This window comes from Strix uralensis, chromosome 10 (assembly GCF_047716275.1).
Source record: "Strix uralensis isolate ZFMK-TIS-50842 chromosome 10, bStrUra1, whole genome shotgun sequence".
Lineage (NCBI taxonomy): Eukaryota > Metazoa > Chordata > Aves > Strigiformes > Strigidae > Strix > Strix uralensis.
Window position 1 is genome coordinate 25,373,983 of NC_133981.1, and position 15,747 is coordinate 25,389,729.

General features: G+C 57.8%; 1 protein-coding gene across 1 annotated transcript; it reads right to left on the reverse strand.

Moving 5' to 3' along the window:
* Positions 1–9,895: 9,895 nt before the first annotated feature.
* LOC141947551 (coiled-coil domain-containing protein 183-like) lies at positions 9,896–14,714 on the reverse strand. Its single transcript, XM_074878721.1, has 12 exons — positions 14,413–14,714; positions 14,186–14,288; positions 13,872–13,994; positions 13,368–13,481; positions 13,215–13,259; positions 12,465–12,525; positions 12,282–12,382; positions 11,845–12,005; positions 11,300–11,489; positions 11,026–11,155; positions 10,692–10,775; positions 9,896–10,005 (listed from the first exon to the last, which is right to left on the reverse strand). The coding sequence occupies exons 1-12, from the start codon at positions 14,712–14,714 to the stop codon at positions 9,896–9,898; spliced, it is 1,524 nt and encodes a 507-aa protein (XP_074734822.1).
* Positions 14,715–15,747: the final 1,033 nt, after the last annotated feature.

The following is a 15,747-nucleotide window of genomic DNA, read 5'->3' on the forward strand; positions in this document are numbered from 1 at the left end:
TTAAAAGAAGATCTACAATGTAGAACAATGTGAACACTACCTAAAGATGAAAACCAGGTTTTTCAACAGCAGAAAGACTAACCATCATCAGGTAAGAGAGAAACTGAAATTCGCATCTGGGGGAAGATGCTCAGAAGACTGAAGACTTAGTATTAGGTTTCAGTGAAACAGCTTGAATTTGGCACATCAAAAAATCCATCCACTTTGGACTGTAGCTACAAGAAGGCGCTCTATGGAGAAGCCAAAGCTCACACTGGAGGAGACCGGAGGTTAAGTAAAAACACCATGGAACTCACATACTGCGGCAAACAACCCAAAGTACAACACATCCATCAGTGTCTCCCAGGAAGATCCATTTTTATGAGTCTGAAGGCAATAAAATTTAGATAAACTACACAAATCCCCAAAGATTTGGAACATCCCTGGAAAGAGTCGGAGAGCTGGGATAAGACTCGAGAAGCAAATGCAGGATGTTCAGGAGAAAAATTAACAGTAAATTGAACCGAGATCACTAAGAAAGAGACAATTAACTAAGCTGCGTGCCCCACAAGACAAATGGAAAGGTACAAAGGTGCCTTGGGACAGTGAACTGTGCAAGAAAATCAGACCTCATCCAACCCTCTGAAGCAACCAATGCTGACCCCTCCTGCCCAAAGCACACAACAGGCAAATTGAAACACGGAGTAACGAGAAAAGAAAATGTGTGGTGACACAATCTCCATTTTCCAAGTACTGCGGAATAAACATGACCAAAGTGGCCACGCAACACCTTGGAGAATACTGAAACAGCCCACCCACAACAGGGTAAGAGCCAACGGCTTCTGTATTCTGGGTGTAATAAAAACAAAGTGTTACTATATGTAAACTGGATTCCATAGGAGACAGAAATATCAAACTAGAAGTTCTCATGGCAATCTGGGCTAAAAGTAACCATAAATCAGTCTGGAAAGTTCTGGCAGTTACAATTCTTCAGAATTTGAGGAAAAAGAGTGGTGCAAAATCGATAAAGAATGTGGTTTCACATAAAACAGGGACTCCTACTGCCAGCGTTACTGAAGAGAAGAACGCTTATCACAAGATGGCTGGCAGAATAAATTTTCACCTGCTATATTAAGGTAAAGCATTAATTCCAAGCACTCTGAGGACTTCAGGTAGAGCCCTTTGTACAAAAGAAAATTTTTATTTATGTTTCCAAGAGCATATTTTTTTGAGAAATTGAGATAAAAGGCATACATGAACATCGCCATGACTACATATTATGAAATATCCATTGAAATTTATCAAACTTGTATTTGTATTGAGGAAACCACTAAGGCTTGTAGCCCATGTCAAAAATAAAGTCAAACGGAAGGAAAACACCCTTATTGTTGTCATATGAAAAATCATCACTCAGAAATGCCATGGGCAAAATTCTGATTATGTTGATTGAGGAGGGGGTGAAAGGGGCAAGAAAAAAATCAAACCATAAAGCTGTAAGACTTTGCCAGCTTTTTTCCTAAATGACTGTTCTCCCTTTCCTGAAATAACATAAAGAGAAGATGCTACTATGCATAATATGACCCTGCATATCAATTCTATTAGTTTATTAAACTGCTGTATCTGATATAGGATGTTCTGCAGTAAGCCACAGTCAGTGGTGGTGTTAAGTAATGTACAGGGAAATATGACAAGATAGATCTCAAATATTCAATATCCCCAACTTAAAAAAGTGAAAAAATATGTTAAAATAAAAATATGCCTCTTAAAATGGTTCTGAAGTTCGATTCTGATCCACAGCCAATACTGTTAAGAGTGGTACAAATCATGAGGAAAACGTCAGCAGGGAACAATTCGACAAAACCTGTGAGCAGTAGGGCTCACATGGCAGAAACCAATGCAGGAATCTATCCCCCAGGATGTAATTTATCTCAGAAAAGTGAACAAACCCCACCATCTGGTTTGGAAGGCTAGATGGCGTCCATGTCTCAGTTCAGTCAGACTGGTTAAGCCTGTCCTTAAGGCACAGCTCTGGGCTCCACCCAGCTCAGGGCTGGGACAAGAGCACAACACGCAGCATCACTTCTCTCTAGGCCAAATTCTGTTTTCTTGAGACACAAACAACAGCATGTGAGAGGGAAGAGCACAGCACTGTGCTCCAACAGGCAGGCTGCCCTACACAGCCCAGGGCAACCAACCTGCAGCGCTCACACAGGCACACACCTGGCTCACAAACAAGGTGCGAGCAGCACGTGTCTACACGTGTCAGTGCCAGCAACGGGACCACCAACACTTCACCTGAAATTGCAGTTAGGGCACGTATTTCATGACTCTGACAGCTAGAGTAGTCTGCTAAGCAATCTGGGGGGGAAAATAATCTTATTGCATTGTATCTTTTCCTAATTTTCACTCCACTTCTTGGTTTTAAACCAGCAAATGAACCTGAATTACCCTTTAACGAGTAATATTGCAAGTGCTAAAGACAGCCAGAAAAGCCCCACCGAAAATAAATTGTAATATAGCCTTCCAACGGGTTATAAAATGTGTATTTATATATTTTAATTACATTCATTACCTGAGAGAATTAACGTTAACTGAAACTTAAATGACCCAATTAGTCACGCCAATTGTTTCTTTCACTGTGCAGACCCCCAAGATGCAGGAGCTGGCACAACAACCTCACCTCAGCATTGCCAGTCAAGTCCCCTTTTTAATCCACTGTTTTATGCCATCTCTTTACTATTTGCAGTTTGAAGCCGGTTTTACCATCTCCAAAATTTTTGTTTCAGTTTATGGATAGCACAGAAGCAGCTTTAAAGACCCAGGGCAGTGTGCTGCTGGTGCCTTGGTGCTCACACCACGGTGAAGGTCGCTGCTCTCAGCAGCTGCAGACTGAGGAATTTCTGTTCACCCCTCAGCGGTGAGGGGTAAATAGCTCCTGATTCCAGTGTGCACCTGACACAGGTCAACCTGCAGGATGCAGACCTACATATTAAAAACACAAGTAATTTGTTTTTCAAATAGGTTAAGTACAGCAAAACACACACACAAACAAACAAGCAAGCAACCAACAAAAACATTAATGGGGAAAAACATCAGGTTTTATCTTTACAAGTAAATCCAGTGCCATCAATTGAAACCGTGTTCCTGGAACGCCCGTCACTGTGTGCCCTTCTGCAGCTTCACACCGCAGCAGGTCTCTTCTCAACCTCAGGTTCTACCAACGGACATGGAAAACCACAGCACTGCCAACTCAGAGCAGAGGCTCCAGGCTCTCATCTCTGAAGATTCAGTTCACACCTACACTGACGCATTTTATACAAAGTCTACCAGCAATCCAAAAAGCTCAGTACATCCTAAAAACAACACCTGGCTGCTATTGTTACCGATGTGGCTGGTCATGGATTATAAAGAACAGAAACCCGGGGTCTGGGAGCATTGCTTCACCGTGGGTATATCCCAGAAATACACGGTCACAGAGACCCTTGCACCACTGTCTTGTGTTCCTCCTGCACCAAAAATAATTCTGTCAGTTCTGTACATTTCCTTCCTATTTATACCCAGCAGCAAGCAGGGCATTTACTCTTGCTTCCCCAAGTAGTTACACTCTTACTTTGATTAAAGTGTTTTAACAGCCATCCCATATCAGACTCTAACCCCCATCTCTAGACAGCCTGGCAGATGGTGTTCTGAAGGGCAATGCCAGGTGTCTGCTGTGAGTCTGACATCAGCACTCCCTAGAGACAACTCCCCGCAGCTTTTACAAATCCACTAAAATATACACGGTCCAGTTATACTGAGAAGGGACAAGAAAACTAACCCTTTATTCAATCTCACTATTGCCCAAAATGCAATTTCCACATGGACTTGGTGCCTAGAAACACCTATTTTATTATCTTTTTTTTAACTTTACACGCTTTCGATTTTGTCCTTCGTGCATCTTCTCCCTTTCCCCTGAACACGTACAGACTCTCAGTAGATACCTCCCCCCTCTCCAGGAAAAATATGGAACCGCAAGGTGCCAAAAACATCCCTCTAAGAAATAAAGGCTTTGTTTATAGTATGTTTATTAGAAAAACAACTATAAAAAGCAGCACGGCTGCCTCTTAGCAGTGAGGCAGCTATGACCAAAGTGCCCCAAACACGTTGGTATTCGTACTGAACTTCCACAGCATCAAATCAAAGCATCTACCAAAACCTGGGCTCAGGATCTTCATCCACAATCCACAGAACATCTGTTAAGGAAAGGCGATATCAAGACTGCTGATAGAGGAGGACCCGGACTGCTGGCACTGGAAGTTTAATTAGTTCTGATTTCCCATAAGACAGAACAGAACTTTGGAAACGATTCCCCACCTCTGGGTGTGAGTTTATTTGGAGTTGTGACTCTCTCAGGGCCTGACCAGACGTTGCTTCGCCTTAGTCTCGTTTAAGGGCTGGACAGGCTGTTTGGATTTGTGCATCATTCTTACCACTTCTCTTTGACATGAGGTTCCCAGTTTCACTGGGATTTTTAAAACGAGTATCACACCCCCCAGTTCCCGGATGGCACTGCTGCAAGAGCTGGAGTGCTGCCCCGCCAGGCGCCGCTCAGTGACCGCACGGAGCAGTTATGGACAGACCAAGCGGTTTATAAACTCTGTGAAGAATCTCCAGCGGAGCGAGTCCCGCCAAAGGAAGGGCAGCAGAGGCAGTTCCCATCAGTGCCAGAGTGTTCCCGGCCGTCTGTCCGGGATCCCCCGCCCGGATGAACCCGTGTCCCGGACCGAGCGGCCGCCCCCGGCCCCGCCCGGCCCCGCGCGGTCCCTCCAGCAGCGCCGCACCGAGGTCCCGCGGCGGCCCCGCGCAGCGCCGAGCGCTTCAGCGCGGACACCGAGACGCGACGAGCGGAGCGCGCAGCCGGCAGCGGCCTCTGCGGGAACGGACCCGCGGCCCGGGCAGCGCTGCCCGCGGCCCCGACCGAGCGCGGCGGAGGCGGCGCGTCCCCAGCGCGCAGCCGCGGGCGGGCGCTGCCCGGAGCGGCCCCGAGGGCGGGCGCGGGCCCCCTCGGCGCGGAGCCCGGCGCCGGCTCCGGGGGAAGCGGCGGGGCCGCGCAAGCCCCGCGAGCTGCCGCCGCCCGGCGCCGGCCCCGCGCGTCGCTCCGCGCCCCCCCGCGCCCGCGCATGGACCAGCCGCCCCCCCCCGGCGGGCGCGAGCGCAACCTGACCGTGGGGCGGGAGGCGCCGGGGAAGCCCCGGAGCGATCCGGGCTGTCCCTGTCTGCCGCCAGCTCGGGCGGGGCCGGCCGCTGCTCCCCCACCTCGGGGCCGCGGCGCGGGCGCCGCCGGCTCCCCCCGCGCAGGCGCCGCCGGCTCCCCCCCGCGCAGGCGCCGCCGGCTCCCCTCGCGCAGGCGCCGGCTCCCCCCACCCCCAACCCGCGGCCGGCAGCTGCCCCGCCCCGCTCCGCGCCCCCCCGCACCGGCCGCCCCTCCCGCGGGCGTGTGTGTCCGCGTGCCGGGGGGCGGGAGCACGCGCGGGCCGGGTGTGCGTGCGCGGGTGTGACTGTGTCAGGGCGTCGCTAGGTGTCCGCGCGGGACTGTGCCTGCGCGTGGGGGGGCGCGGACGGGGGCTGCGGCAGGTGAGAAAGTGCTTGTGCAACGGCGCGAGTGGGGTGCGGGGCCGTGTGGGGTCTGTGGGGGTGTTGGCGTCGGGGTTCGGGTGTTGCCGCGCCCACGGGAGCGCGCACGGGGTCGCGCCCCTGTGGCTGCGTGTGCGCGTGTCTCAGTGTGCGCCTGAGCGGGTGCGTGCGCACGCGCTGTCTCTGCGCGGGGCTCTGCGCCCGCCCGGCCCCGGTGCCCGTGTGCCTCCGCCCCTGCGCGACTGTGCCGCTGCGCCTGCGGCGGGGGGTGGCGGCTGCGTCTCCCGGGGCCGGTCGCGCGTGGCCGTGGCCGTGTCTCGGCTCCGGGCGGGGCCGGGACTCCGCGGGCGGGGGCGCGTCCGCGCACGGTCCCCGCGCCGCTGCCGCCGGGCGCTCTCCAGGGTGCTGAAGCGGCGCTGCCCGCCCCTGCCCGGCGCTGCCCGCTTTGCCCGCCCATGCCCGGTCTGCCCGCGCTACCTGCCCCTTCCCACCCCTGCCCGCGCTGCCCGCTCTGCCCGCTCTGCCCGCCCCAGCCCGCTCTGCCCGCCCCTCCCGCTCTGCCCGCCCCGCCCGCTCTGCCCGCTCTGCCCAACGCTGCCTGATCTGCCAGCACCTGCCCGCTCTCCCCAACGCTGCCCGCTCTGCCCGCTCTGCCCGCCGCCCTCCCGCCCCGGCGGCCCCGTGGAGCACCGAGCGCCCTCCCCGAGCCCCGCCGTGCTCCCCAAGCCCCTCGGCCCGGCCGCTCCCTGCCCCGCTCACGGGGCCCGTCGGCGCGGGGCTGCGCCAGAGCTGTGGGCAGCGTCTCCCCGGGATGGGACCGAGCACCAGCCCCGGGCACGGCCGCTCACACCCTGCGCCGAGATGTGCCCGCAGCTGCTGCGCGCAGGGGGGGAGAGCGCAGGGGGGGCCCGGCGGGCTGGGGGAAAGGCTCATCCCTGCCGAGGAACCCGCGCTGCAGCTCCCGTGGCCCCACACCGCAGAATAAAGCAGTTACATGCAATTAAATATCTACAACTGATTTTAATGACAACTTAGCTCTAAGTACACATATCCTATAGGTGATATTTATCCAGGATTTCCCCCCAACAGACAATTTAGTAACGCGTTTTGATTTGAAGAGTAAACAAAAGATGCTTCACTCACCTTCAGCCGTTAAAACTTCGTTTGTGGGACCTCAAGAGCAAACACTCTAACACAGAACACAGCGCGTTGTGCTCAGTCACATTGTGAAATTCCTTCTTAGTACTTACACTAACACTACTTAGTATTTATCTAATGACAGAGTTCCTGCAGTATCACATCTGTAAATCGCCTGCTACAGTTCATCTCCAGTTCCTGAGCCATCCCTACCCTGCACCTCTGTTGTGCTGCCTGTCTCCATCCCTGCCCCTGCTGAGATGGCAGGGTGAGGGTCATCGCTGGCACACCAGCCCACAAACTCTGGTCATCTGCCCTGGGGCTTATGTCTGGGAGTTCCAGTTTTGCCCCCTTCCCCCTTCAAATCCAGTTCAAAGCTCTCACTGAGCCCAGCTCACTCCTGCCCCAAGATCCTTTCCCCCTCTGGGACAGGTGCATCCCATCTGATGCCAAAAGCTCTGGCGTCCTGTGTACTAACCCGTGACTGAACAATCCAAACCCCGCCGGTAACACCAGTCTCGGAGCCACAAGTTCATCTGTTGAGTTCTCCCGTGATCTTCCTCATCCATCCCCGCAACTGGAGGGATGGAGGAGAACACTATTTCTGTCCCCGACCCTTTAACCAGTTTCCCCAAGGCCCTGAAATCTCTCTTCATTGATTTTGGACTACTCCTGGTAATATTATCCTTACCCACCTGAAAAACCAAGAGCGGGTGGTAGTCCTTCGGTCTCACTAGAGCAGGGAGTTTTGCCGGGAGGTCCTTGACCCTGGCCCCAGGGAGGCAGCAACTTCCCTATGAAGCGGGTCTGGTCTGCATATTGGGCCTTTGACACCCCTCAGAATGGAGTCCCCCACTACAATGACTCTTCTGGGGTTTTTTTTTAGAACTGGTTTTAATACCTGGTCTAAGGCAACCCGGCCTTGGTGGACGTTCATCTTCCTCCTCCTTTGACTCATTTTCTTCATCCTTCTCTGCTTCATTCACAAGTTCCAGGCCCGTATCTGTTGGGAAGGGTCCCCCCGCAGCACCTTTGCAGTGTATGCTCATTTCTGCATCACCCTGAGAGGAAGGGAAGCTCTCCTGAGCGTCCTGAGGCCATCGCAAGAGGAAACCACCACCCCCCACGGAGCTCATGTATAAAGCCACAGTCTCTCTTTGTTTTATCAACTGGATTAAAACCCTTCCTGTGTGTTCAGTGGTGTGGTGACCATTGTCTAACAGACATGTCCTGAAGCTGCTGCTTCTAAGCCAATTCAGACAAACATCGACGCTCCACAGTTCTGCTGTACCAGAGCCGGCAAAGGCAAACACCAGAGTTGGTGCCGGCTCCTGCAGCCTTGTTGTTTTGGCAGCAGCCGTAGAGAGCCTTGAGAGAGAGAAGGGGTGGATGGCTTGGACAAAAGCCCCTGGACAGGCAGATTTTCCACAGTTTCTGGTCAATCCCTGCAAGGGTGTTGCCCCGGGGTGCCAGGGGGGCACCAAGAGCCTGGGGGGCACCGATCTCCCCATCAGCCTGGAGGCCCTGCACACCACCAGCAGAGATGGCAGGTCAGCAGGACGGGGGGCGCTGGGCAGGTGTTTTGTTTCTTAACGGCACCTCTTTGAGCACAGCCTGCCCAGCGTGGCCTGGCTGAGGTTCTTCAAACCCTGGGTGTGCTGAGCGTGGGCAGTGTCAGAGTGGCCTGGCACCACCCACCCCCGCTGTCTGCTTGGCCCCCGGTTTGCAGAGTATGTTCAGGTTTCTACTGCCATGGCTGGGCAGCTCCTGGCAGCAGAGGACTCCCTGGCCCACAGCCTGGTTGTGGTGGGCACGTGAGAAGGGGACAGGGCTGGGAGGTGGGTGGGTGTAATTCTGGGCTGCTCTTTAATTGCAGAAGAGCCCGCCTAGAGGGCTGTCGAATCGGGGAAGCTCCGTTAGATGCGTTCACTGGCGCGTGACGCTCTTTCTGGAGCTTCCTTTAAAACACACAAGTTGCTCTGTATTTGGGCACTGTCATCCCCGCACCTGCAGTCACACAAAGCCCACCATGAACATTTGGGGTGACCTGCCAGTCTGCCGAGAGCCTTGGCAGAAAGAGCTGTTCCTTGCCCCCGTGGTGATGTCCCAAGCGATGTCAGCACGAAGCACAGGGACCAAGTCAGAAGGGCAGGGAAAGCTTGCTCTGATGCTGATGGCCCCTGGGGAGCTGGAGGAGGTGCCACTCTCCAGGGTCTCCAGCTGGGACCACAGGTCCCTGGCAGCAGCCCTCAGCGTTGGCTGCACTTGGGAACCAGCAGCACCCCCGGTTCTCTGCCTTTGCAGAGGAGATGCTGTGGCCTCCACGGTTGGGTCTCTGTGAGCCATCGGCAGGGCTGGGGATCCCATCCTGGAGCCAAAGGCTTGCTGCAGCATCCTCTGCTGGCCTGGGGCACCCTGCGTCAGCCCTTCCCTCCAGGCACCTCCCTGCAGCCCAGAGGTTGTCCCCGATGCTTGCTCGAATTTCAGGGGGGCGAGTCGCACAATGTGCGTGCAGGGAGCAGGGGAGGGAAGAGGCATGAAGGGTCCACGCCAGGTCAGACAGCCCAGGCGAGGGGCTTTGCCTCCGCTTTGGCTCTCCCTTTCCAAGGCAGGCTCTGCCCTTCCACTCCCGCGCACGAACACGAAGATGCCCTCCCTGAGATCCGGTACCTGTCCAGGCCTCAGCCCCTGCCTCACGTTTCCCCAGAGCTGCCTCGGGCAGACACCAGCCCACGGGGCTCCCAGAGATGTCTGGGGGGGCAGAGGTCCCAGGAAGGACCAAGGGGGAGAAAGCCAGCCTGCCCCCAGCTCTGCTCTGTCTGGGAAAGCTGAGCGGAGCCCAGCCGATCCCCAGCTCTGCAGGGAGAGCAGCTGGGCAAGGGGCAGGGGGATGGGGCTGCCTCCAAACCCAGCTCAGCTCCCCTCAGGGGTTGACCCCGCTGTGTTCTGGCTGACAGAAGTGACCGAGGAGGTCCCGGTCCAGCTCTACTGTAGGCTGGGGAGGAATGACAAAGACCTGCTGTATTAAGCCTAAGAACACTTGCTATATTAAGAAAAAGGGTACAATGGGTGGTCAAGGGCATCCAAAGCAGAAGGAGTGGTCGGGGGCATCCAGAGAAGAAGGAGTGGTCGGAGGCATCCACAGCTCTCGTGCGTGGAGCAACCGCTACTTCTTGCCACGTTTCTTGTTGGTTTCAATCAGGAGCAGCCCCTGCTTCTTGATGTCTTCCTGGGTGAGGACAAGGTCATGGTCTTCACCATCAAAAGCAGGGGGGTCTGGAGGAGAGAGCAGAGAGGAGCAGGCTGGGGAGGGTCTGCGGGGCCACCTCCGCTGTGCCCGTGTCCCCGGGGAGAGCTGGTCCCTTTTGGAGGGCTGGTGGCATCCGAGAGAGCCCCGTGCCAGGCCCTCGGGCACAGGCACTGCTGACGGGCTCTTCCAGCCCAGCATCCCAGGGTGACCTGCAGTACCTGGGGATGCCACCGCTGGGGTCCATCCCCAACACTGCTGGGGCTTCCCATGAAGGTCTGGAGCTGCAGGGCGGTGGGTTCACCTCCGCTTTGGTAAAAAAGGGCAGTGAGCTGCCAAAAGCTCCTTGTCTGCTCCAAGAGCATCTAATCAGAGGAGGCCACAGGCAGAGCCAAGCACTGGTTCTTCTTCACAGCCAGTGAAGGGGATTTTGAAGACGAGGGCCCCCTTCTTGCCCCACAGCATCTCTCCTTGTTTCTGCTGGGGCTCAGCGCTTACCACCCCACTGGTTGCCATCGTTCTCCCACATCCCCACCTAAAGCCACCCCCCGTGCTCAAAGCCTTGGAGACAGCCAAGGTCAGCCCCAAGGACTGGAGGCAACTCCTGGGTCGGGGTCTGCTGGGACAGTGGGAGACAGGCGAGGACGCTCAGAACTCCCTGTGGGCAGGGGCTGGGACAGTCACTGGGGGATGTGTCCCCGCTGTGCTCTCCTACTCTCTGTGTCCTCCAAGGAAATCTTCAGGCTCTGGGGATCTTCCGCCATCGTCTTCTCCAGGAGGTTTCTGACTTCACAAAAGCCTGTTAAAGACACCCTGGGTTAACTGCTGAAGGGGAGGGGGGTGTTCTAAGCCCAGGGTTGCTCCACCTCCATGTCCCCCTGGGGGGGACACCCTGCAGTGCCCAGTGCCACTTGGGGCTGAGCTGCTCCACAGCTCTTCCCTGGGGCCACCTCCATCCTCCCAGCTGGGAGGACAACTCAGGACGGGCCACCTGGGAGAGCCCTGTGTGGGTCCCCAAAGACCACCACAGGGATGGAGCCCCCACGCACGCACCTCGTCGTCCTCGTTGAGGCTGTGGCTGTTGGGGGGCAGGCTGGCCACGCACTGCACCAGGTACTGCAGCCTCTGCCTACAGTGCTGGAGCTTCTCCTGCACCCCCCAGGCCTTGGCAGAAGAGTCCTGGAATCAGAGAGAGAACAACGACCTTGGTGGGGAAGAAGAGCCTCTTGGGGTGACAGTGGCCGCACCAAGCGTCACCGCGCTGTGCCGCTGCACCCCCAAGCACTGGCTGGAGCCGTGTTCACCCCCGCACCGCACAGGTACCTGGCCAGGCACGGTGATGCCACGCAGAAGGATGACGAGGTTGTCAATGGCCTTTTCAAACTGGAGCAGCAGATCCTCATCCCTCAGCATCTGGGCTCGCATCTGCTCTCGCCGAGCCTCCTCCCGCTGCAGCTTCCTCCTCAGCTCCTCCTCCAGCTTCCTGCAGCCAAACACATTCACATCCATACAACTGCATAGGGGTGCAGAGACACCCCATATTTGTTGCCAAAACTGCTCGTCTCGCCCCCCGCACTGCCTGCAGAGCAGAGATGTTGCCTGCAACCCAACCCCACGCTGCTGGTCCCACTCCCCACGCCAGGCAAGGAGCAAGGGTCCTCCTGCTGCCACCCACAGTGGGAGCTTTGGGTGCTCTGCCAGGACCAGCGCTGGGGGAGCACTCTGCTCAGAAAACCTCCCAGAGCAGGAGGGGTGGGTGGCTGCAGTGGGACAGAGGAAGGGGGCCCTGTTGGGACACCCAGGATGCCCATGTCCCTTCTCCAAGGGTGGTGGCCCAGCTGGCACGACTGTCCCAAGGCCAGCAGCACCTGAGGGTGTTGGGGGGCTGGTGAAACTTCAGCTCGGCATGCTCCAGCTCCAGCTTCCTCAGCGTCTCCTTCAGTGCCTGCTGCTTCTCCTTGCACTGCTGGAGATACTGCTCCAGGTCCGCCGAGGACTTCTGCTGCACCAGGAACCTGCCAGCCATGTCCTGGCCAGGGGAGAGCACGAGGACTCAGCCCGTGGCACTCCTGGAGGGTATAGGAGCCGGGCCGTGGCCTCAGGGAGGTTTCTGCACCACGGACTGCTGCAGGTTCATGGCATGGAGAAAAGCAGCTCCATCCCTGCCTGCACAAGAGGGGGTCTGGGGGGCTGCAGGGGCAGAGGAGAGCAGAGAACCCCGCAAGGACACAAAGCGAGCAGAGAGGTCTCGGCTCCCCAGGGCTGGCGCAGCCCTATGTTTTATCAGGATGGATTTTTACGTTACCCAGAGGTGGGAGCACGGCACTGCAGCCTTGGCCTTCTCCATCTTTGTGATGACCCAGTCCTTGTGCTCCACCTGGGACTTAGTGGCCTCCAGCTGGGTGCCTGGGGTGGGAGGGAAGCATCAGGGAATGCTGCCTGCAGCTGTGCCCACGTCCCACCGCCCTGCACTCCACCAGGCACTCACCTGCAAGAGGGTCCTGCAGGTGCAGGTTCGAGAAGTCCACGGTGAGCTCGTGCCCGGCTTGCTGAAAGGATGTTCAGCGTCACCCCCCAAACTGCTGGCACCTTGGGGGAGTTGGCCCTGCAGGCCCCCCTACCCATGGGGGGCTCGGCACTGGTGCCTGTCACCTGCCCACAGCCCTGCCTGTGCTGGTGTCCCGATCCAATATCGGGGCGGGTTCTTAAACGATCCCAAGAGCGAGATTAAGACACAAACGAGGTCAGATGCTGTATAACCTTGTGAACTTTATTTTCTATAACAACTGATAACAGCGATAGGACAGAGAGAAAAGGAAAGAGAAAGTCAGAATCCCTAAGCCAGAAAACGGTAGAGATGCAGCTAATTACTGCCACCACCAGGGATCCAACGATGTTCCGTAGACTCGGCCTCGGTGCAGGTGGTGCTGCTCCAAGCTCCGCCGAGGTCCCAGCTCCAGGTAACAGTTGTTGAAGCAGGTTGCAAAGACAGTGGCACCAAGAGAGGAGTATGCAGTCCTTTAGTCCCCACGATTTCCCCGAAGAGTCCGCCCATTTCCATGGAGCTCATTGTAATATGTGCTGCCCCGTGGTCCTCCGTACGCGCATGCCCAGGTGTTCATGGTGGCCGTGCTGGCGGGGGGGGGCGGGGTTGTCGACCTGCGGTCCCTTCGCCCCGCACCCAGCTTGCGCGCAGGTACAGCTTGGCAGGCACTGCCAAGGCTGTCGTTGTTCTCACTTTGAGCGGACGTCGTGGTTTTTTCGGGGACTCTGTAGCGTACTCCTTTAGAACAACAGGATGTTGGGGGTGGGAAGTGGTGGTCGCGGAGCAGCAATGTTGAGACAAACAATGTCTAACACAGTTCCTTACAGCTGGGTCCCCCCAGCTCACCTCTCTCAGATGCCTTTCGCTGGCTTCCTCGACGTGCCCCTCCTGCACGGCCTGGGAGCAGTACCTGAACTCTCTGTCCACCCGCAACTGGGTTTCCACCTTCTCCACGTCCTCCTGCAGTGTATCAGAGAAGGGAGAAGTGTCTGCCAAAGCCGGAATGGACCTTTGGGAGCCAGCTGCGCTTCTGGGGTGACCAGTGTCAAAAAGGACACCCCCCACACCACATAACCAGGCTAGGAAGGAGAGTGGGCCAGGAGGGCTGGAGGATGGAGCGTGCTGAGCACGCTGCCTTCACTGTGGCTGGTGCTTCGGGCAGGCTGTCCCCAGCCCCAGGGCAGTCTGGCCTAAGAGTGAGACCCAGGAGGAGCTCGGGGGGCATCTGGGTGCTGTGGGCAAACCCAGCTCAGTCTCTGTTGCAGGAAGACTCCCCAGCCAGGGCGCATGGTGCCGTCTGTGGGCTCTGGAGTGTGGGAAAGGGCCCCAAGGTGCCCTGGACCATCTTACCTTGGTTGCAGCAGCAGCTCTGAGGGCATCCGCAGCCACGAGCTCCACGTCTTCCAGCTCCCCATCGTACAGCTCGGCCGTCCCACACAAGAGGTCCAGGTGCAGAGGCAGGTGCGCCAGCTCCTGGGACACAGGGAGTCACAGCACCTCATCCCACTGAGCCCCAGAGGTCCCCTGCACTGTGACAGGGGGTGGAGGGGAGCAGGAGGACCTGGCCGATGAGGCAGGGCGTCCCACCAGAGCAGCCCCTTGGACACCTCGTTGCCTTGGCAGGGAGAGCCGGTGGGACAATGGCACAGTGAGGAGGAGCTCACCTTCCTCAGGACATCCTGCACCGCCAGGTACAGGGCGGTCACCTTCTCTCCAGCGTGGACTTTCATGTGCATCTTCTCAATGCTGTTCTCCAGCTGGCGAACCTCCTGGGGCAGAGACGGGAGGGGGGACACGGTGTGACACCGTGTGCCGAGCCTGGAACCCACCTTGGGGGTGCCTTGGATGAAGGCCCCCACGGGTGCTGCCACCCCAGGAAGGGGCCCTGGGTATCTGCAGCTGCGCCTGGTGCTGCTTGTCCTCCTTCTCAACAGCCTGCAGCTGCTGCAGCCGCCTCTGCAGCTCGTCCCGGGCTCGGCTACGCTGCCTCACCTGGTCCAGCAGCCTGTTGTAGGTGTTCACCCGGGCATTGATTTCGGCCTGGAGCTTCTCCTGGGCCACCTGGATGGGCATGAGAGCATTGGCCAGGCTGGAGGCAGGGCTCGCTGGGCACCTTCTCGCAGGAGAAGGTTCCTGTCTGGAAAACTGCCCCCAAGGTAGAGCCACAGACACCGGGACGTTGCTCCGGGACATCGTCGCTCCCTTGGCAGGGCGGGCTCTGGGAGAGCTTTGCTCTGGGGCGCTGGCTGGGCTAAGGCAGAGGTGGACATCTGCTGAGGGCAGCATTGGGTCGGGCTTAGGGACTCTGCATAGCGCAGACCCGGGGCTGGGTGCCATCGATCGGTGCCCCAGATGTGGCTGCTGGCAGAGAGTGGTGGCACCGCCCTGTCCCTGCAAGAGGGCCCCAGGGAAAGGCAGCTCCATGGGGCCAGCGCCCCTTGTCCCCACGGCCTTACAGCCAGGTCATAACCCGGGGACAGGCAGGGAAGGGCAGAGACAGCTTCTCTCTCCCAGGAACGCAGCTGGAGCCTGCAGGAACCCAGGCAGCCCTGGGGATACGCAGGCTGGGATGGCCAGGAGCTCTGCTGGGGCCAAGGATCTGCTCAGGGAGCTCCAGGGGGTCCTTGAGCAGTGGAAGGGGACCCATGGCACCACACAGGAACACCCCGTGTCTCGCCGCACCAGCCCTGTGGGGCTGTCCCTGTGCCGGCACCCGGCCCCTCCGCCACGCACCCTGTTCTTCCCAGCGCCCCTGGAGCCCGGGCCCCCAGCAAGCAGCGCCTGCCCACCGGACCCTGCCATGGCCTCCACCGTCTTCCTGGCCAGAGCCACGCCCAAGGGCTTCTGCGCTCCACAGACCTGAGAGGTGGTGAGCTTGCTGCACCGGGGGCAGGAGAGGAGCAAAGAGAACATCCCCACCAGCCTGGGGACGGTCACATCCTCTGGCTGCCCAGCGCTGCCTGCTCCTGGAGAGGAGTGGTGGGGGAGCTGGCTCTGCAGGGCCAGAACAGTCAGGGGCACAGCAGAGGGGACCTGCCGGTACCTTCTGGACGCCGCTCGGGGCACGGATGTCCCGCACCGCCTCACGCAGGCGGGGGAGAAGCTCTCTCTTCTGGTGGAGCTCTTCCTCGCAGGACCACATGAAAGCCTTCCTCTCTTGCTCTGGAGGACACGAAGGTGCTGTTGGTACCACGCAGGATGATGGGGGGACCAAGAGCCCCCCGCC